This window comes from Ruditapes philippinarum, unplaced genomic scaffold (assembly GCF_026571515.1).
Source record: "Ruditapes philippinarum isolate M1 unplaced genomic scaffold, ASM2657151v2 ctg682_1_1_1_1, whole genome shotgun sequence".
Taxonomy (NCBI): domain Eukaryota; kingdom Metazoa; phylum Mollusca; class Bivalvia; order Venerida; family Veneridae; genus Ruditapes; species Ruditapes philippinarum.
The window spans coordinates 107,301-131,269 of NW_026852798.1; the positions used below are offsets into that span (position 1 = coordinate 107,301).

Here is a 23,969-nt window from a genome sequence, read left to right on the forward strand (position 1 = left end):
AAACACGTACATTTTTAGCGTGACTATATGAAAAGAAAGTAGGGCTAATCTCTTGGGTGTAGGCGTCGATGGCCGTGTCACCATCTGCGTAACATTTTGGTGAAAGTTTCATTTGCAAATTCTTGTACTTCTTGTACCAAATCGTATGTTGTCAACAACCGAAGATACTTATTTGTTATTTCACACACACAGTGCACATATTTCAGGTTATAATAAGAATTACTAAAGTTGAAGAATTCATAAGAAAAAACACACAATAATGAGTTTTGATATTGCCCGTTACTCTAGCTTGGATTTTGACAAAATTATGGCCCTTTTTTAACTTTGAAAATTCATGAAAAAATTATGCCTGTACAAAACACTCTGTACAAAACAAACAAAGGTTTGCATTTAAAACTACAAACATGTGCTTGGGTTCATTATTGGAGGTCATTTTTCAAACTCTGGCATGGATTTTGACCCTTTATAAACTTAAACAATTTTGGTTTTAGTTTTGCTTGCAACATTTATCTTTCAAACAAAAAAAAACAAAAAAAAAACAACAACAAAAAAATATGCCAGTGGTATTCACTTGACCTTAATTTATGTTTTCAGAATTACAATTGCAGGTCACTTTCCAAAACCCATAACTTTAGCATGGATTTTGAATAAAATAGGGCCTTTTGTGAACTTTCAAAATACTTTGGTCAATATCAAAACTTATTATTGGGTGGTTTTTCTAATGAATTCTTCAACTTTGTTAATTCTTACATTATTCTGCTTGTTGGTTTTCTATTAAGCACTGAGAATAGTGATAGTGTGCTGTCCTACTGACATTTCTTGTCAATGAAAAAAAATTTCATTGTTATACTAAAAAAATTGGTATTTTCAGTAAATCGAATACCACGTTATATTTTACCTAGAAATATTCCGTTACATCATTACATTACATCACCAAAGCGCAGTAACAGGTTAACTCCTATTAAATTCAATAGGAGTTAGACTGTTACTGCATTTAGATGACTATTAATGACAAGTTAATAATGTGATGATTCCGGCATTTATAAGCATAATGAGCTTATAACCATATCATGATGATTACACCTGATTTCTGTCAATGCTAACAGTGACAATGACACTAACATTACATTTACCCGCCTACACATTGCTGGTGTCTGACTAAATACCTTTATTGCTGACATGTTAAAAATATAATACCATATAATAGGCTTTGTTAGTTTTATTCGTATAAATCATGTGTAACATTTTTCTTCATGAGCATTGTGTGAAAATCAAGGTGTTTCTAATTAAGTTTATGTGATCTAGTATTAACAATGTCGACTATATGCCGGTTCATGCCTGAAATAATGCGCAGAAGGGCACCTGAGGTCTTCCTATGCCAGTAAAGCTGGATAGGCACCATATGACCTTTACAGTGTTGGTGTGACTTGATTTTATCTGTGTCAATTAAAATGTCTTATGATTTTTACACACAAACTTCTTTTACTTGGCCAATTTTTAAAAAAATTTCTTTCTTTTTCTTGGTATATTTATGTTTGAAGTACCTTTTTTCATAGGGAATTTGAATTCATATATGCTTCTCGCTGTCTGTTGTGAGACATGTTTTTTATACCTTAGGTCTGATGGTCACATGTCAACCTGTAAATGATTTGCAGCAGCCACCGCAGCAAATTGCAAGGTCAATGGAGCAGAATGGAGTGAATGGCTGCGTAGATAATCCAGGGAGGGAAATGGAACGGCAGAGAAATAATAGTGGACTGAGTGTTATGAGTGAGCAAAGAGAATTTGAAGCTAAAGATCTGGAATTTGACTGTATTGGCGATACTTTTTGCTGCACTTCAGATATATCACCTCTGAAAATCACGATTCCGGCGCAAGATACAGTTATATTGACTGGTTTACAGGCCGAGTCTGAATTGTTGGTACACAAAAACAAAATAGAGAACAAGTCTATTGATCAAAAATATTCTCCTTTGCATCTACGTGTATTCAGATCAAATGAGAATTACAGCTTACAAAATGTGAAATCTCTGATGCTAAAGAAGACGTCTGCAGATGTACAAACAAATGGCGTCAATGGTCAGCAGGATCCGGTTAGATCCAGTTTTAAAGAAGAAAAATCGATTCCAATGAAAAAGCGAATAGTTCTTGACCAGAGTGAAGCAAATCAGTGCAGTCCCATGTCCAATTCCCCTCAGTCATACCAACAAAGTAGGTCCCCACCCTCAAGTTTTTCCTCTCCCAGACACTCCTCCCCATTAACTTACATGCCACAACAGCAAGGGTTTTGTCAGAATGTTTGCCGACCCTCTGGTTTAGTCTCAGGTCAGCATCCCATCATGTCTCAAGCATCTTCGTATTCAGTGCCCCCGCAACAATCCCATATGTCAGTATCCCCAGGTCATGGACAGTCCCAGGGTCCTAGTCAGCAAGTTTCAGCGGTTCCTAAATATCGAGAAAGATTCCCAGATGGATGGGGCTACATTCCACTGCAAAAAAGACAAAAGTTTGGTTTGCATTCAAACAATTCTAAGGAAGATGTTCCTCTTGATCTAATCAAGCAAACTTGAATGTGCCCTAGGTTACTTTTAAGGTTAACTTGATTTATGGTGTAGATGAGAAATGCACAATTTGGGATTATTTCAACAGGGACCATTGCTTAATACATATACGTAAAAAGCAAGTAAAAGGTTGCGATTAAAAATCTCTTACTAAATTCCTCGACCCCTATATCATGTGAGAACAAATAGAATTTAGATTTGTTATCCAAGTCTGAAACTATACAATTATCATTTTGTTTCTCCCGGCCTTGACATACCATTTCTCTTGAGATAGTTAACTGTTGAATTAGTAAGAAACATATTTAACTACACGTAGCTGTTTGTCATGTAAATTCAAGATTTAAATGGGGAGTGTCACATATTGAGAAAACAAATTCAGGTCCATTGCAGAGATTTCTTTTTGTAAGTAACATAAGGGCTAAAGGGATATGAGTGGTAGCTGTGACTTTTTATGAAAATTTGAGCTGCTAACTCGACATTGTTTTTGAATCTGTATTAACCTTTGACCTATTGTAACTGAAATTTATTTAGACTTTACTGTCGGTATAAAGCTAGGCTGGCCTGCAGATTAGTACAGTCTGACCAGGCTCTATACTGTTGGAAGCTGAATACATGTTCTTCTTGTATTTTAAAATTGAAATCCCTTAAAGTTTGCAGTAGTATCAGTTTCAAAGGTGTGCTAAACAAATATGAAACAAATAGTCCTTATAACTATGAGTTATATCAAATTTTTTTCTCTCTGTCATTAGTTAGTTATCTTTCGAGTCTTAATTTCAGTATTTTTATAACATTGTATCAATGTTGCTAAAAATAGATTTGTTATTTTTTCTCTATCAATGTTGCTATAAATAGATTTTTTTTCTCTATAAATGTTGCTATAAATAGATTTGTTATTTTTTTCTCTATCAATGTTGCCATAAATAGATTTGTTATTTTTCTCCCTTCAAAATGGAAATTTGTTTACATATTTGATAGGTGTATATATCTATATTTTAGGAGCATAAAGAAGGTTTAAGTTGTTAGATATTGAGAATACTTTGAATTATTGTTCTGCTTATTTTGCTTTAATCTTCGAGGTATGCTTGGAGATATCTTAGCTCTAAAACTTTTATTATCTTTCAAGATTTTAGTAAAAAATTTGTTATTTTAGTTTCTATTTACTGTAATATATATTGTAATAGAAAACTCTTTACTTTGAATAATGTTAACTTTTTTGAGTTTAAAGGAAGTTGTTCATGATTGGTTTTTATTACTTGTTTTTCTGTTTTTCTAAGGTTTTCATGATTATTCAGTTGCATAGCAACCATGGTCCATACTTCTGTTTGTTTACAATCTGGATGTCACAATTTCAACTGGATCTTTTTGAAACTTAGACTGTAGATCTTTGTGAAAACTAATAAGGCTGTGGATCTTTATGTTACTTAGTCAGACTGTGGATCTTTATGATAATTAGTCAGAATATGGTTTTGGATCTTTATGATATTTAGCGAGATTGTGGATGATACTTTGTTAGACTGTAGGTCTGTATGATAATTTGTCAGACAGTGAATCTTTATGATACTTTGTCAGACTGTGGATCTTTATGATACTTTGTCAGCCTGTGGATCTTTATGATACTTTATCAGACTGTAGATCTTTATGATACTTTGTCAGGTTGTAGATCTTTATGATAATTTATCAGACAGTGAATCTTTATGATACTTTGTCAGCCTGTAGATCTTTATGGTACTTTGTCAGACTGTGGATCTTTATGTGACTTTGTCAGCCTGTGGATCTTTATGTGACTTTGCCAAACTGTTTGTGTCAATCTTATGCCAATCTTATCTTGGACATGAAAATATTCCATCTAGGTGTCAACAACTAAAAATGGATTTTGCCTTTATAAACTGTCACTGTCTCCACTCAGGTGAGGTAAATGACAAACGGGTCATCCTGACCCCCAATGTTTAATTCTGTAAACAGTTAGCTTAAAGGTAGTTTTTTTTTCAAAATTGTTTTTTTTAGGTGTGTATTATTTTTATATTTAATTGAAGTTTACTTTCAAAATGTGCTCCAGTCTTATTGGGCTTAATATTTTTTTTTTTGACCATTTCTTAAAAACATGTGTAGATTAATGTAATTGAATGGCATTTTAGCTTTTGCTATATACATGTAGTATATGTTTGTTATATCTTTCCCTTCACAGAAATCCTTATACTTTTTTTTTTCCTTTTCATGTACCCGTAATAATTCTTTTTAAGTGAGATTACTTTCAAGCAGTTGGATGTTGTTGAAAGTTTTTTTTGTATGTAGATATTTCTATCTGCTGTAAATGTAGCTGTTCTTTTGTAAATAAGATATACCATTAGTTTTTATACGTGTTTCTTTGCAAATTGTCTTTCAACTAACAAATTGTAAGTGATATATATACGAATGTAAATAGATATTCGACATACATTGTACATTTTTTTTTGAAGTTTTCCGGTAAAACTTGTTTGCCAAAAAAACACACATAACATTTTTTTTGTATATTTCATGTTGAAATCATGTTTTTAATCTTTATCAGAATCATTTTCTCATGACTGATCATTTTTGTTACGAGGATAGTGTGTGTGCCGTGAAATCTTCCGCATTAATAACGAGCAATAGAATTCGGCATTGTAGTAGCTACTAACTGTGATTTCTTAGTGCGGAAGATTTCACTACATAGCCAAATTTTAAATGTTTTTTCATACTATATCTGTATAACTTTTGTGTACTCTTCATTTTGAAGAGTATTTTATGGTTCATGTATTGTTTACATTTTGTAGGATTTGACAAAGGTATTGTATCTTAGAGAAAATGCCCGAACCAGTTTAGTTCTAAAGCGGCCTTCAGCATTTCTAAAGGTTAGATATGTTATTGTTATTTTTAGATAAATAGTTTCATGTAATTGTCAAATCAAAAGTATTAAGGAGTAAAATGAAATTTGTCATCGTATATGTAAATTATTAAAGCAGGAGATTCGTTTCCAAATTTTCTATTTTTAGAAACAAATGTTAATGCAAGCTATAAATAGCTCACAGGGCACTGTTTTGGAGAAGGCTTACAGAGATATGATGCACTTTTCTTGGGTAATATTACTGAAATACTTAGTTTGAAACAGCACAGAATTGTTTTTCCAACTATAAATAAAAGCTGAAGGCCCCTTAAAATGTAGGTATCATTCTTAATTTTTAAAAATTTTTTTGGACGAGTACTCAAAGAAGAACTATTGGTTGATCTGATTGTTCTACCCCACTTTTTTACTGAATTAAATTAGGTATGGATTGGACCCTTTGAATACATGTTTGTAAACATCACCTCCCTCCTTTTGTAGAAAAGAGAACTTATGTCTTGTTCTGATTTTGGCATAACGATTGATGGTCTAAGAATTTTTGCTAGGGTTTTTATTATCACTTTATCTTCTCTCTAGATACTTTCAGATTTTGCATTAAAACTTTAAATACATTTTTTATTTGTGCCAAAAGTACATAAATCTTTTTTTTTTTTTACAACTTATTCAAAGATAATTATCCATGGCTTTCTGTGAAAAGTTGTATATATTGCCCTGGTTTGATGAAGAAGTGTGTCAATGGAGAACATTCTAGACACTAAGATTTTGTATTTAAACTTTAAATTCATTTTTTTTGTGCCAAAAGTACATAAATCTTTTTTTTTTTTTTTACAACTTATTCAAAGATAATTATCCATGGCTTTCTGTGGAAAGTTGTATAAGTGCTCTGGTTTGATGAAGAAGTGTGTCAACAGAGATCACAATAGACTTGAGATCCAAATTTTTTTAATCTTTTTGTAAAAAAAAAAAATTAAAAAAATACAACATACGGGGCTGAGATAGTTTGTGTTAGGACTTAAAATGTTAAAACGGCCTTCAAAAGCTCTTCTAAATGTTAAACATGTTGTTTTAAGATAAATGGTTTCATATAATTGTCAGATCAAAAAGAATTAAGGTATAAAATGAAATTTGTTGTCAATAAAATACATAATGAGGAAACCCCTTGATACATCTAATCTACTGGTTCACTCTCTATATGTAAATTAGTTAAGTGGATGATTGGTTTCCCAATCTTCTATTTTTAGAAACGAACGTCACTGCACACTTTAGGTAACTCTCGGGGTGCTGTTTTTAAGATGGCTTAACAGTGTTATATAACACTTTTCCCTGGTAATATTACTGAAATACTTAGTTTGAAACAGCACCGAATTGTCTTACCAACAAAAAATAAAAGGTGAAGGTCGCTTTAAAGACATTGCAGACGTGACTTTTTTAGGTAAGATTGACTTTCCCATTGCTTCTCCTATATAAAAAGACACTATAGTGCTAATATTCTCAAACTCAGTTTTTGAAAATCATTCCTGTAAACATTTATCTACACAAACAAAAGCGCACAATCTTCTTGTCATGTCATTGACATTTTTTACAGCAATTCATTTACAGTTTACCCTGGCATTTTCCTTCCTCTATTTTCAATCACTTTTATTGATTATCAAGGTTTTTAAGGGAATGTTGTAATAAAGAAAAAAAAGATTGGCTGTTCATCCTTTAACATAAGTTAATTTATTGTGAAAGGTTATTGCATACAAACTTTTACATCAGTAAAGGGAAAGGCTGGACCCCCTGTTTAACATCTTTAGGATATGAACTTCTTATGTTTCTCACTTCACAGATTCAAATGATTATAAAACCTATGAAAAAATAACCGACAGCCGGGAGGGATCTACCCTCCACTGTGTTGGAAAAATAAAATTGGCCAGTGCAAACCCTGGAAAAAAAAAACAGTCTTGTGAATGCATTTTTTTGTAAATTTCTCTCCCCAAAATAATAATCTGATCTAGCTGGAGTGATGAAATTCAGTAGACTGAAACAGAATTTACAACAATGTACTCTTTTAAGTTAGAGACCTTAGTGTCACTTAATCAATTCTTCAATGGATGGACTTATAATATGTTAATGTTACATTTTACCTAATAAATATACCAAGTGTCTCAATAATTGGTATTACATTCATTAAGATTTTTTTCTTTTTTGATTTTGACTGTATTTTTGTAAAGCATTCAGGATTGGTTTTTGTTTTCAGAGTACTGGAAACATTTTACATTAGGATTGGCGTAAATGCTAATTTGATAATTGTGGGATTGGGGGTTCAGTACTCTATATGTTTTTAACATGTTCTTATCTTGGTTTTCTTTGATATGATATGAAAAAAGTCAAATCTTGAAAAATACACTCTTTAAAAGCAGCAAAGGCATGATTGATGTAGCAATGTTTTGCATTGTGCACTGGGGTTCCATCAAGTTTTGTCCAGTTCATATTTTTTCACTTCAAAATTGGCATCATGCTAAATACTAGTTTTCTTAACTTTTAAGGAGCCATTACCTATAATCTGATACATATATTTATAGCTTTTTGGTATATAAGTATCCTGCAGGAAGCTGATTCATTTTACAAGGTCAAGGTCACCATACCTATAAATAGATATTCTACATTTCCCTCTTAGAGCCTCCATACTTTTTTTGCTAAAATCTTACATATTTGGTATTTGCTTAGACCTCTATTGCTGTCAATACAAAAAAAGGTCAAAGTCTAAAAATAGATTTTTGTGCTTAATTTCATACATAGAGTAATGGTCACCCAAAGATAAAGCGGAAGTAATGGCAGATTTCATTCAGGTGAACAATAAAACAGCCACCATTGTTACATAGTGCTTAAATCTTGTTGGTCTAACTTGGTAAAATACTGTAGATTATTAAGATTGGTTGGTGGCTGATCAAGTTGGTTAGTGTGTGAATACTGGAATAAATATTGTGATATAACTCTTAAAATAATAGGTAAAGTTTGATATACAATGTATAAATTACTTGGAAATATTTGTTATAAATGAAGCTAATTCTGTTACTGGTATATAGAATAGATGCACTAGTACATATTAATCATAATATCAAGATGAGGTCCTTGTAAAGTTGAATAAACCATATTTCAGTGCAGGTGAATGATCTTCTTTATAATATAAAAAGGATGGAGTTAAGTCTGAAAGTTGCTAATGAAAGATTGTGAAAATGAAGGAATGTAACTTGATTGTCAATTCCCTACGAAAACAATTTATTTACGAGGTGGCCATTGCTATTTATCTTCTTTTTCGTAGGCTTGATAAAATATTGTCTGTGTTTTAATGTTACGTCAAAACAAAGACATGATGTAAGCTATCGGAGAAGTGTATAAAACTGTAGAGCCTCTCCTCCAAATTCTGCGCCCTCCTTGCTAGGGTTGTTGAGGGCATTAATTCCAGTGCTACGGTGTTAAGTCAGTGAAAGGTGGGTGTTAAAGCCTAGTGGGTGTAAGGGGTGTATCTCTAGTAAACACTTTACATTATTATTATCTCTAGTAAACAAACAAAATCAAACTAAGACTGCAATTTTGATTTCTTCTTTTTAATTCTCATTGCTCTAGAATTATCTCCCTTTATATAGCGGACAAGGCGCTTGAATGATCTGATAGCAAACAGCATGGATCCTGATCAGACTGCGCGGATGCGCAGGCTGGTCTGGATCCATGCTGGTCGCAAACCCATTACGTTGGTTTTGTCATGACGCGGCTCATCTATTACATGTACCTGCATACATGTACACACAATCTAGTTTTAAATTATGCCCTTGTATTTTTATGACATAAAATTATAGTAATATGTTGTTACAGGGAAGAGACAAATTTATAAAATCTTCTCTGTAACTGATTTAAAAAAAGTTTGATGTTACAAACTTGTGTTTACGATATTCCCTATATATTTGTACAATGAAAATGATAATTCAAACTATACATGTTAAATTTTTCTTTTATTTTATCTTATCATACTTGGGGAGCATTTTGTAATATTGTTATAAAGTTTTTTCTGGCGGAAACATGTTTCATTGTACTATAATTATAATAATTGTTAGATTTTTTTATGATTTTTTTTGGTGTTTTAAATTCTAGAATTACCATATACCTCATTATATGTTTGAATGAATATGTATGAATGAATATATTCATGTAGAGATAGAATTTACATATGTGTTAATAATATTCATGTAAAGGTAGAAATTACATATGTATTAATATATTCATGTAAAGATAGAATTTACATAATGTATTGATATATTCATGTAAAAATGGAATTTACATTATGTGTCAATATATTCATGTAAAGATAATAAGTGCTTAAATGGTCATGTTTTGTACACATAAGCTGCGTTTGTTATAATGTATGTACAAAGCCTTTCGTAAATCATTTGATCGTGTATATTTTGTTACTTTATTATATTTTCATGTGTAAACTACAGTTGACTATTCATCGCGGTCTAGTTTTAAATGATGTTATTTTAGGAAAGAATTAGTATTGAAATTGTACATGGATGCACCTTAAAGGGACACTTTTTCTGTGGTTATTGTACCATTTGCATGTCCGTCCATTCATCTAATTTATTTTTTGTCTCTGACCAGGTTATCAGTGAAATCTATCTGCAGTTAATAATATCCATCACATTTAGCAAACAGGCAGTAAGGTATTGTGACTAGATTAATCTCAATTCAGGAATAAACCTATATAGTTTTTTAGTTTTTTCATGTTTGTAAAACACAGTGCCTATATACCGGGACCGACTTTTGTATTGATTTTCTGCCCCATGCAGATCACAAAGTGTCACATGGTATAGGCACATTGAAAAATATCTAGATGGAAAAAAGACACTCATACTTAAAGTGACTTGGAGAAAAATTAGCATGGAAAAGCCATTTGAAGCAAAATTCATAAGGGGAAAAAAAATATGTAATGTCAGTTGTTTTTCATATTTATTTACTTAGATTACATATTACATGTATTTGTTTCAATATTTTTTGCATCGTTTGCAACAATACTTATCATACAGATCATTTTTGTCATTTTTTGGTATTTTTTAGAGAAATGGAGTAGTTATTTTTAGATTTATAATAATGCCTCTATTGATTTGCAGGGGTTAAGTGAGGGATGGGGTGAAGAAGGATAGGCGTCTAATTGTAAGCAATTAAGAATATAAAGAGTGATAATTTTAACATACATTGTAATGAAAGATTATCATAAATTTACTCCTAGAATCTATGAAGGTTTGCATTCATTTAAGCTGGGACATAGTATAAGAGGACAGGCAGCTGAAGATTAGCACCATATTATCTCTTCGTCGGATCAAGACACTCGCCATCATTTATCTTCTCAAACTTTGTAAAAAAAAGTATTTTTTTGTCCCAATATAAATAAGTGAAAAACAAGCCAACAGTAGTAAGATTTTAACAGATGTTTAGTATTAAAATGGTCTTTACATGATTCAATGAAAATTCACCAATGTAATTTTTCAAAATACGCATAACATTAATATATGAATTTAACGCAACTTTCATCGCTAGATCGGTTGTCAATTGGACGCCAACTTAAGACTGCTTTTCTAGTAGATAATTGTTTGTCTGGTTATATTATGTCCTAGTTATGGTTATATTATGTCCCAGTTTTTACAGCAAAACTTCTATAGATAAATAGGAATTGATGGTATGGTATGTCTTATGTTTTTTAATGAAATACGTTAATTAGATAAGACAGTTAAGTCAGCCTGAGTGGAACTTTAAAACCAGAATTTTTTCATTGGAAAAGAAAATAAAATATTTTTGGAATAGCAAATGTTTAAGTGCTAACAACTTTTACAATGGAAAAGAAAATCAAGTTTAAACATAGAAAAATCATTAAGTGCTTACAGAACAGATGATCAGATGAACTGGTTTATATGTACATGTATATATCATTGTGTATATGCTATTTAATAATCTATAGCGAAACAATTGATGTAGTTTGATGTTGGGGATGAATACAATATTTGCCGTGTCGGCATTTTTTGTTTGTTTTTACAATGTACATAGTTTTGGTATTAAGGTAGAGATCTATCACACTGTATATAGTTTTTATTTTCTGCTATCAATATTTTTGTAAAGAGAATTTTGTAAATATCTGTTGTTTAACTGTACATCAGTATTATGTAAAAAAAAATGTCATACTCAAAAAATCGTTTGAATTGAACTGACCATTGTTTTGGTTTTGTTGTTTTTGTACAGTGAATTTATTTGACATTTAGATTTATATATGAATATCATTATCATGTACATTTTGTAACACTGTTGTCTGTTTTTATGTATCATTATGTTTAATTTTTTTTAGTTATTTTTTTATTTTTTTTTTTAAAGCTCACCTGAGGTAATATATATCGGTGATAAGCCTATGTCTGTCACCTATCATCTGCTTGTCAACTTTGTCAGCATCTCATATAATACACAAAGTTTCTAGTGATGAAGCGTTACAAAAAAGATCATTAGATGAACGTTTAGAAAAATCACTAAAATTGTTTTCAGTCATTTGAGCAAAAAAGTCGCCAGAGCTAAAATATATATTAAAAAAACCCACCTTGGAATGACATCTCCTTTACTGTTTTACAGATTTTGGTCATATATTCTAGAGCAGTGATCTTTGGGTTGTACTGTGCTAAATTAGTTACAATAGTTCTGGCCTGCTTAAAAAGATGTTGGCCATTGCAGATTTTGACCAGACATTATAGAAATATTCTTTGGGTATAGTTAATTTACATGAAACATTATATTTATCAAAATAAAACATTACATCAATTAAAATAACACATTAAAGCAAATCAATTTGGTCTGTTGCACAATAAGGATAGAAGAGCTAAATATAGTAACAGCCTGGTTTCCCCCAGGTGAGCAATCCAGGGCCGTCTCGGCTCTCTTGTTGTTGTTTTTTTCTTTCTTTAATGATGACTGTATACAATACAATTATTGTAAGCAATTCTTCACTTTGTTTATCTATAATAATTTTTTCTTTGTGAGTAAATAGAATTTTAAGATGTTATCATAAAGTGCTAAGAATTATGGCATAGATTGTTAAATGTTAATTTTTTTACTATTTATTTTACAAAAAAAATTATGTATCATTCTTGTAAATTCATTTTTGGAAAAGTGCTAAGGATTTTAGATTTGGTACACAGTCAGGTGTACACTTTACATAAAATTCCATTTAGTACTCCCACCTAAACTCTTGCACCATTCATGACCAGGCTTGCACTGTTTTTCTTCAACTGATTATTAATGGCTGCATTCCTGTAATGCCGAAATTATTTATAGTCTTTAAGTGCTTTTAATAGAAGGAATAAGGATATTAGAGGTTATCCAGTACTAGGCAAATGTGGGTTTTCCCCCTCCTAATCTAAGGGTACAAGCAGACAAATTTTTACCACTTTATAATAAACTAAGCTTCATGGTGCACTACTGTCACAATAGAGTGGTCAACATGTTGCACTTATGACATTGTATCAATATATTTTCTAATGTTGTAATTGTAATGTTGTTATTACTCCAGATTCAGGCGAGGAAAAAGCCTCATTGTCTGAGTTCCAGAGTATCTCTAATGTGTCATATTATCTAAAAATATTTATTAACTAGACAGAGGATTTTATACAGAAATTTTTATGAATTTTTATGTGTCAAAATAAAAAGTGCTTGTAAATGATGAATGAATTTGAATAATTCAATATATAGTTAAACAGAAAATACCTTTTTCTATATATAAATACTTTTGTATTATTATGCCAGAAATTAAAAACTTTACTATGATAAACAGTTATACATAAATGAGCCGCGTCACGACAAAACCAACATAGTGCGTTTGCAACCAGCATGGATCCAGACCAGCCTGCGCATCCGCGCAGTCTGATCAGGATCCATGCTGTTCGCTATCAGGTTCTCTACTTGTAGTAGGGTTTGTAAACGAACAGCATGGATCCTGATCAGACTGCACGGATGCGCAGGCTGGTCTGGATCCATGTTGGTCGCAAAGCCATTATGTTGGTTTTGTCATGACGCGGCTCAAATGATTCATGTGTAACACAGATAGTTTGGCTAATAAGTGAATCAAGTTCATATTTTTATGATCAGTTTTATGTGTCCTAGATAAAAGTTTTAAAGTGGCATGCCTCCAGATGAGAAAAATAAAGTTTCAAAATCTAAGAAAATCAAATCAAATGTTCGAGATTGGAATTCATAACCTCGGTGATGTTTTAAATGTTTTATACCAAATTTGACTTGCTGTATTTCACATCATATATCTACTTTATTACTTGCAGAGTTACTGGTAGTGCTTTTCCTTCATATTTTGACATGTATTAATGTATTTCTTACGGTAGGCCGATTCACATAAATTGTACATACAAAAAACAAATTAACTTAGAAGAAATGTTTTTGAATTTTATTATAAAACTTTGCTTATTTAATAACAAATTTTGTGTAGTAGTTTGCATGAACTGAGACTTTTTTTATCGATATTGGATTGTAACTATTGTAGATTGCAACAATTTTGCAATTGGGTTTGTAGATTTGCAACAATTTTGCAATTTGGTTTGAAGATTGCATTATCTGAGCATTTTGAATCAGTATCTTATTGAAATAATAATTTGGCAATCTAGTTTGAAGATAGCAACAATTTTGTTTTGTCAATTGCAACAATTTGGCAATTTGTTGTATACATTATAAACTACATTTAACTATGTCAGTTACACCTATTAATTGTGCCAAATATACTGACAAACTAGGGTAGAACTTACATTGCCACAACCACTTGTATTTAATAACATTTTTTACTGCAATGTATTTTTTATTGATTACAAAACAACAACAACAACTTCTTTCCTAACTGCATGTCTTAATTTTCTCCAGAATTTCCAAGTTTGAGATTTCTTGCATCATTTTTATGTCCTATATAAACAGGATTTAATTTTTCACACAAAATTTGTTTCTATCTGTAATGATTCATTAATGTTGTACATCACCTACTTCATCTGTTCTTTTAAATTAATTTGAAATCCACTACTGCTTCATGTAGCTTACCAAAGATGCCATCTTTTTTTATTCTGTCTGAATGTAATTACATACAGCAGGTTTTTTTATGTTTGTACAAAAAAGTTCATGCTTTCTTCTGCCCATATTTCATTTTCACTGACCAATTGAAAATTTATACATGTATAGTAAGGTTTTTCAACGCCTTATATTTGTTTTTTTGAGATATTTTACAGATTTGTTTTGGGTGTTTTTGCAAATATTAAAACCATACTTTGATACATAAGGTGAAATATAGAATTTGAGAAAACACTTCTAAACATGAGATATATAAACATTAGTTAATGTAATGACTTAGAGATTTTGCAACAACATTGATATTTTGATTATTACTAACACTAAGAATAAATTTAAGCACAATTGCTTAATTTTAAAACTTTTTGTATATATTTAACTAAATAGTTTTGGAATATATTTATTTATTTGGATAGTATCAAGTAGGTACATAGTGCTTGATTTCTTTCAGAACAAAGGGAGGTAATCAGAAATATTTGACATATATTTTATGTCAAGAGTTGTCTTTCTTCTATGTTCAACAGTGGCTCTCTTCAATTAAGCCTGTGTTATTGGCTTTCTTTCTCTTTTTAACATTTGAAATATTTATTAATATTAATTATTTATGTCAAATATGATATGTATTATAATTATTCAGATACTTACATTGAATCAGCATGGACCAATCCTATCTTTATGAAGTCCTTTAATATAGTAACTATCAATGTATATTTGATACCAATGTTATCTTAATTTGTTCACAGACAACATGGCTAGTACTTGTATTTCATTGGACAATTATTTTTGTTTCTGTTTCAGAGTATTTTGTTGTTGTTCTTGTTTTTTTAAGTTCTTGTTAGACATTGTGATCATAATGAAAATAAATCTTCTATATTGTTAAGTGAGCCCAGTGAAAAATGTCTTTTGGTGCCTTTGTTAAGCATTGACATTAAAACTTGTTAAAATTATGTAGAGTTTGTTGTTTATTGTTGTTTTTATACAGAATTTAGTTCAGTTTGATGGTGTAGAAAGCTATAAGTGTATAGACACACAAAACCAACTGGTACTGAGCAACGATATAAAGTTTCTTGCTCAAGGAAACGATGACTTGCCTCAGATAGGGTTTGAACCCATGCAGATATCAGATGCTTTGCACTTCTTATTTTTTGAGTTATTGCCCTTTGTAAATTTTCATACTTTATTTTTGTCCGGGCCATTTCTCCTAAAGTATAAAAGCAATGAACTTCATAGAATGATAGATCTCATTAAGGAGTGCAGTGCACAAGAACTGGTACTCTGCATTTCTTATTTTTTGAGTTATTGCCATTTGTTAATTTTCATACTTTATTTTTGTCCAGGCCATTTCTCCTAAACTATAAAAGCTATGGACATGAAACTTCATAGGATGATATATCTCATTAAGAAGAAGTGCAGTGCTCAAGAACTGGTTTTTGAGTTATTGCCCTTTGTTAATTTTCATACATTATTTTTGTCCAGGCCATTTCTCATAAGTTATAAAAGCTATGGACATGAAACTTCATATGATGACATATCTTATTGATAAGAAGTGCAGTGTACAGAAACTGCTGCTCTGCATTTCTTATTTTTTGAGTTATTGCCCTTTGTTAATTTTCATATTTCATTTTTGTATTGGCCATTTCTCCTTAACTATATGATTCACAAGGCGACACATCCGACTCGCGGAGTTCTAGTTTTTCCTTAATTTGACAAGGAAAGCCATCATCCATGTAGTTTATCAAAAATCTTTTGCAATCAACAAAAACAGCAAAGCATTATGTATCTTAAAATTACTATAAACAATAAAACAGCTTTGATCGCTTTTTTTTTTGTAATAAAACATCAGCATTACATTCATGGAGGACTTCTTGTTACATGTGTCGTAATCAAGGGAGACTGTTCAAAAGTTTTTTATTTATCATTTATAATGATGATGTTAAATAGTAAATACATGGGACAAAATCCCATGTTCATAATATACCCCTTCATTCCTTACAGATGAGAGGACAATATATGCATTAACAATGCTGACAATTTTTATATGCATTCTGCTTATATCCTACTAAATCTGCCACTGTCATGCATGTACAAATTCTCCTTTACTCATAGTAATAACTTTACAACAGTTTTATCTATTTAATTACCTCCCAATAGATAATGTTGTTACATCTACCAATAAAGGTAATGAAAAAGCCTGGAACCTGGGCACAGCTTATTGTTTGCAAACTGATGGTGGTGGTTTTGGTTATTTTCACTCAGGATCACAGCAGTAAGCCACACTGAATTAACCAGGCAGGCTGTCAAGCAGTTTACCAGTACTATAATAGTTGTTGATTTCACTTTTGCAAGGAACTGATACATGCCAAAGCAGAGGTACAGTGTGAATGACCGTAGAAAGGATTTCATGTCAGTCACAACGAAAGTGACCTGGATCATCAGGTCATCTGGGAATCAAACCTTGATTGCCAGAGTCACAATCCAATGCTCTACCTATGGAGCTAACTGGACAGTGCCTTCTTTGCAAATTGCTGGGAACTTACCAATATATACTTGAATTTCCGTTTACTTGAGAGTAGATTTTTCAAATTATTTTATGTACTTGAAATTACTACACAATCATGTATGTAAAATTGTCTTGTTTATCATAAAACATATAATGAATGAACATTATAAAATAGTTCATGTTTTAAAGGTTTTTTTTCAAATGGCAGGCACATTTGACTTAACAATTATCCCTCAAGTGTACCAGCAAATCTAATAACATGAGCATTGCAAATGTAAAGATATAATTCAACAAAGCTTGCTTAATTACAAAATTTATTTCAGCAAATAAAAATAACGAAACATTTCATTGCTTAAATAACATTAATCAAAATTTGAAAGAACAGTCATGAAAATGAGAGCTTACAATTTTTGTATCATTCTGCAATATACAACTATTCTTATATAATAAAATAAGCAACAAATTTACTTTTAATTACATCACTACATCAAAACGTACATCAGCTGAACTAAGAACTCTTGACTGTTAGCAAATGATACAAGTATTTTATTATGTTTGTAATGCCATTCTGTCTGCCTGGATGATACATTAAATATAGCTCCACTCCTCATTCAAAAATTAAACAGTTCATCATACTACTGTCTCGAATAAAAAATGGCACCTATTTACGTGTACATATGCTTAAATAAAGGCATACATGTCATAACATCCCGGACATTCGAGACTATCAAGGAAATCAGGTGATTGTTCCAGAGGAGTCCCAGAGATCATTTAAGTCCTGGTAAAAATAAAATTGAAATAATCTCATTTGCAGGGAGAAATAGTATTTATAATATATAATATATAAGATCTTACACCAATTGCCATTTAATATTAAACTTCATGAAACAACTATGAGAAATTGTTCAAAAGCAAGCCTCTGGTATGTTCTAAAAATTTTTTACTTGGAATCATACATAATATGAAAACGAATGTGACATTCTCTTTATTACATGACTGAACACATTGACAGTAATGGAAATTTTGTTTTGACAATGTATGTGTGCTATTGTACATCAATGTTATACTACACATAAGAAATATGTTATTGTTATATTACATGGAAAACAAGTTGCCTCATGTAATAAAATGTTATATTAAATTATTGATAGTAGTCAGTAGAACAACTTGTAAATATTTCATAAAAAGAGTAATTTCAAGTACTTTTGTATCTAAGATAAAAAAAATAATGTTTGAAATTGCCTGATAAAGCTGATGTTGCCTGGACATATTCTATGTCATACCCACTAAAATAGAACTTGAAATTTTTGGTTAGGAACTTTTGGTTATGTAATTCTGATTTCTTACATAAAAGTATTCAAAAGTACGAGATAAATGAGTCCTAGGCTTTTGTTACAAGTTTGTCTAAATATAGCCAAAAGCATATAACACTAGGTGATCAATCTATTTTCTAACAAGAGGGCCATGATGCACCTGAGTTGCTCACCAGAAACAACTGCTTTTCAGTGTTGGAATGTCAATATATTCTAATATTAAACTTGAGCATAGAATATGTTTAAACAATAATTTGAAGAAATGCCATGACCTGGAGCATTTATGCTTTAGCTTAAACGGGGCTAATCAAATTAATATGAGCAAACTTGATAAAACACTACCCGAGAATGCTACAGACAAAGTTTGGTGATTATCCATCAATTAGTTCTGTAGGAGAAGACATTTAAAGGTTTTTCTATTTTTTAGCCCTAGAGAACCCTAAAAGGGGCCAATCAGAATAATATGAGCAAACTTGATAAGAGACTACCAATGAATGCTACAGACAAAGTTTTGTGATCATCCATCAATAAATTCTCTAGAAATAGACATTTAACGGTATATTTCTATTTTTAGCTTTAGCGGCCCCTAAAAGGGACCAATCAAATTCATATAAGCAAACTTGATGAGAGACTACCCAAGAATGCTACAGACAAAGTTTGGTGACCATCCATCCATTAGTTCTGTAGAAGAAGATGTTTAAAGGTTTTTATATTTTTAGCCCTAGAGACACCCTAAAAGGGGCCAATCAAATTAATATGAGCAAAATTGATAAAAGACTACCCAAGAATGCTACAGACAAAGTTTGGTGATCATCCATCAATTAGTTCTGTAGAAGAAGATGTTTAAAGGTTTTTCTATTTTTAGCTCTGCTGACCCCTAAAAGGGGCCAATTGGAATGACATGAGCAAATTCCAGTGTGACTGTCACAAGGATGTTACAGACCAAATTAGAAGTAAATCTGCTTAGTAGTTTCAGAGAAGAAGACGATTGTTGACACATGACGACGGACGCCGGAGTATCCCCCTTTGATACTAATAGCTCACCCTGAGCCTTCGGCTCTGGTGAGCTAAACATTGTATTAGTCGGCACATATTACATCAGTTATCTCTACACAGCATAAGAGTACAGTTATCTGTACACAGCATATGAGTACAGTTATCTGTACACAGCATATGAGTACAGTTATCTCTACACAGCATATGAGTACAGTTATCTCTACACAGCATATGAGTACAGTTATCTCTACACAGCATATGAGTACAGTTATCTCTACACAGCATACGAGTACAGTTATCTCTACACAGCATACGAGTACAGTTATCTCTACACAGCATATGAGTACAGTTATCTCTACACAGCATATGAGTACAGTTATCTCTACACAGCATACGAGTACAGTTATCTCTACACAGCATACGAGTACAGTTATCTCTACACAGCATACGAGTACAGTTATCTCTACACAGCATACGAGTACAGTTATCCAGTCACACATGACCACCAGGAAAAACCAGCAAAAAGCAGTAAATGGGCACATGTAACTACAGAGATGTAACTTTGATTTTCTACAGTAAATATATCACAGTAACAACAAAATCATTATCACAACTTTCATTTTGTAGAATTATACAAGAATGCTCAACAAAATAAACAACAACAATTAACATCTAAACATTATCAAATAAATTAAATTGAGGAGCATTGTACAATTTCAGTTTGTAGAATTCTCCACAAAGGAAACAACATATAAACATAATCAAATAACTTAAATTGAGACACATTGTACATTAACTTTACATAGTATAATGTATGGGTTTCACTCATGGCTTAAAAATTCAAATGCATGTACAATATAATGTATGTGCAAGGTCTTTTGATGAACAAAAATGTGTCTGGAAAACACAAATGTCCTTCAAAGCAAGATACTTAAAGATTACAGAAACTGTTTAATTATCACAGTCTACTCATAGCTATTCCAAAAGTCACATGACTTGCTGAGATCATGAGCTTTGTACGTAATAAGTACAATTGTAAGTTTAATGACTGTTCATCCTTCTTTATAAGGTAACCGTGCTAAAATCATGTAATACATGTAAGAGCTGCAGGTAGGACAGCATGCTCAACTTTTCTCAAAGGGCCAGGGACAAAATGTTTGCTGTTGTTGTAAGAAGAACTTGCATTTCAACCCTTTTGCTACTTTACTGTAAATATTTTGATAATATACTGTTATATAAAATGTTGTACAAAAAGAGCAATAAAATATGTTTAATTCAAGGGCCATAATTCTGTCTTAATCTATTTTAGAATCATGGGCCATGTATAAAGACCTTATTTTATGTGCTCAAGTGTTTGAAGTTTCAACTTATTTCCTTCAGTAGATATGGAGATACCAACTTGTAAGTAAAACTTAACCAAAGCGTGACGCCGACACCTGAATGAGTACAACAACCCACTCCATTCTTCATTTAGTCAAGCTAAAAACTATAAAGCAAACAACAATTAAATTACTACATTTAAATAACATTTATATCCAACAAAATTTACTCAAAAAATACAACAAAAATAAAAGCAATTCTTACAGATACCATCAAATTCAATTAACATGGTTTGCCAATGATATACACAACACACTAGCAATGGTTTGTAACTTTTTCAATTAAATCAGCATTTTCTACTTTCAGTTACATGTACATCTAACCAATGACCACATAATTAAAATACTACAGTAATAACATATAATAAATACAATGCTATCTTTATGGTGGAGATGTAATAACAAATTACACTGATCTGAAAATTTACACACCAGTTATCGGTTAAGACCAATATCAAATGGTACACAAATCTTTGAAAATATCTTTCCAGTCATGTTATGTCCAAAAAAAACACTGTGGAGTCCCTTTAACTTTTTACAACAAATTGTTATAATAAAGAATGTATTTTGAACAATTTTGTCTATCCCATCAATTATCAGACAATTACATTTTCTTAAATCAGCATATTTTTTTTAATTATTAACACTATGTTTGAATGAAAATTAGCTCACATTCAGTATACCCTAAGCAGCTTATTCTATACTATGAGATGTTATCAAAGTAAAAAGCAGACAAGGGAGGTAACCAGATCTGACTGACAAAAACAGAGATCAAAAGTTAGGTCCCCTTGCTTCTCCAAACAAAACTGCAAGTCATCTTTCACTCTAAAGGCTCTTTGTAATGAAGAGTTACATATTGCACTTTAAAGAACCTGTCAATAAATAAATAAATAAAAAAAATCTCTAATAAATAGATTATAAATTAAGGTCAGTATATAGATAACAGTCAATAAATTCAACATTAATGCCTAGATTGATAGGACAACAAATGAATAATAAATTAATCTGCAAAAAAACAAAAAACAAATTACATTAAAATACTTAATTCAATAAATTGAAAATGAATAAAAGGTATTGTCAATAAATAGGAAATAAAAAAAAGTAAGATCATTAAATAGATAATCGTTTAAACTAATAATAACTAATTCATTTAGTATATTATACTAAAAAATATAAATAAAGGCCTAAAATAATAAAATCTGGGCCAATAAATCGATATTCAGTTAAAATTTTTAATGTATTGACATCAATCGAATATTTTGGCCTATATATAGATAATTAACAACTACATCAATGAAATAAGGTTCATATCTTGATCTTGATCTGAAAATTGAATCACTCAAGTAGTATTTCACTCAAATTTTATTTTACTAAAGTGGTATTTCACTCAAATTGTATTTTACTAAAGTGGTATTTCACTCAAATTGTATTTCACTAAAGTGGTACATGTATTTCACTCAAATTGTATTTCACTCAAATTGTATTCACTCAAGTGGTATTTCACTTAATTTATTTCACTCAAATGGTATATCACTCAAATTTCATTTCAATAAAGTGTTATTTCATTTAAATTTCATAATTCATTTCACTAAAGTGTTATTTCACTCAAATTGTATTCACTCAAGTGGTATTTCACTCAAATTTCATTTCATTAAAGTGGTATTTCACTCAAATTCTATTTCACTAAAGTGGTACATATCTTTCACATAAATTGTATTTCACTCAGTGGTATTTACTGGTACAGGATTGCACAAGAGGGAGCGGTAATTCACTGGGTGCGATTCGTTTGAATGAACTCCATGAGAGTCAATATTATTATACAAGTAAGAGATCAAAATATCCTTGTCATGACTTTTTAATTATATATCTCCTCACTTTTCAAATAATAATACATTACAAAATATTTAGCAGAACATACACAAATATTATAACAAATGACTATATTTACTTAGGTAGTCAATAAAAATTCTGATACTTTCAAAGCAAAATAATCATACTCAGTATGTATCAAAATTTCATTAACAATAAAAAACATAATATTTTACCAGGCTACACAAAGTTAGATTTTAATTTTATTTCAATTTTATCTTTTAAAGGAAGACCACTGAGGTCAAAAAGCCTAAAAACATTAAATTTGAAATTTTTACATTGATAAAGTGAAACACTTACACCTGCAAAGGAAAACGAAGTAAATATATATACTCAAAATTGAATTAAAAATCGATAGTTAGTACAATGCCCAACCCGATTTGAGTGAAAAGCGACCCATTTTTGGGTCATTTTGCTCAATAAAAATGATTTTTCTGAAAAAACAGGATGAAGTACTGATCTAAAAATTTGCACACAAGTTATTGGTATAGACCGACATCAAATGGTATACAAAGCTCAAGAAATATCTCCAGTCCTGTCATGTCAAAACAAACCTAAGTAGAGTTCCTTTAACATCAAATATAGAAGATATTTGCCATAATGTATATATATTGGACTTTACTTATATGTTACAGTATTACTGTAACAAAACACTGTGTCATAATTACATTATCACTGTGACAAATTAAAATATTCAATACTCAACTCAATACAGTATTACAGAACACACTGTATGACAAAATCATGTTAAATAATTATGTTCACAACTACATGTACAAACAACAAGCTCACAAATCAGTGTTTATCTTAGTTTACAAAAAAAAAAAACTAGAACTGCCACTATCATGGCGTGAATATCCCCGCATACCACTTTGTCAGAATCAACAGTGGCCATTTAGAGCTCAAGCTGCCAAATCTGAGGTTACTAAGCCAGTGCATTGCTAAGTTATGTATTCTACATGCTTCAAATGTGAAAATGTCAAAATCAATACATTGCGGACAGGACATTCTTTAGCAACTGAGAAGAAAAGCTTTTTTTTTTTGTCAAGGTCCCTGTGACCTTGACCTTTGACCCAGTGACCTCAAAATCAATAGGGGTCACCTTATAGTCATGATCAACATCCATGCCAAATATGAAGACTGTGGGTCAAAGGAATCTTAAGTTAATGGGTGGACAAACTTTTTGAAGTCAAAGTCCCTATGACCTTGACCTTTGATCCAGTGACCTCAAAATCAAAAGGGGTCATCTACTAATCATGATCAACATCCATGCCAAATATGAAGACTGTGGGTCAAAGGAATCTAAAGTTATTGGGCAGACAAACTTTTTGAAGTCAAAGTCCCTGTGACCTTGACCTTTGACCT

At 31.2% G+C, this 23,969-nt stretch overlaps 1 protein-coding gene across 1 annotated transcript in view; it reads left to right on the plus strand.

The window, feature by feature from the left end:
* Positions 1 to 15,494, plus strand: part of LOC132724466 (uncharacterized) — a 36,274-nt gene extending 20,780 nt beyond the window's left edge. Inside the window, exon 7 of the mRNA XM_060709338.1 lies at positions 1,618 to 15,494. Coding sequence (XP_060565321.1) covers positions 1,618 to 2,570 — 953 coding nt within the window. The 3' untranslated portion in view covers positions 2,571 to 15,494. The remainder of the gene's footprint in view (positions 1 to 1,617) is intronic.
* Positions 15,495 to 23,969: the final 8,475 nt, after the last annotated feature.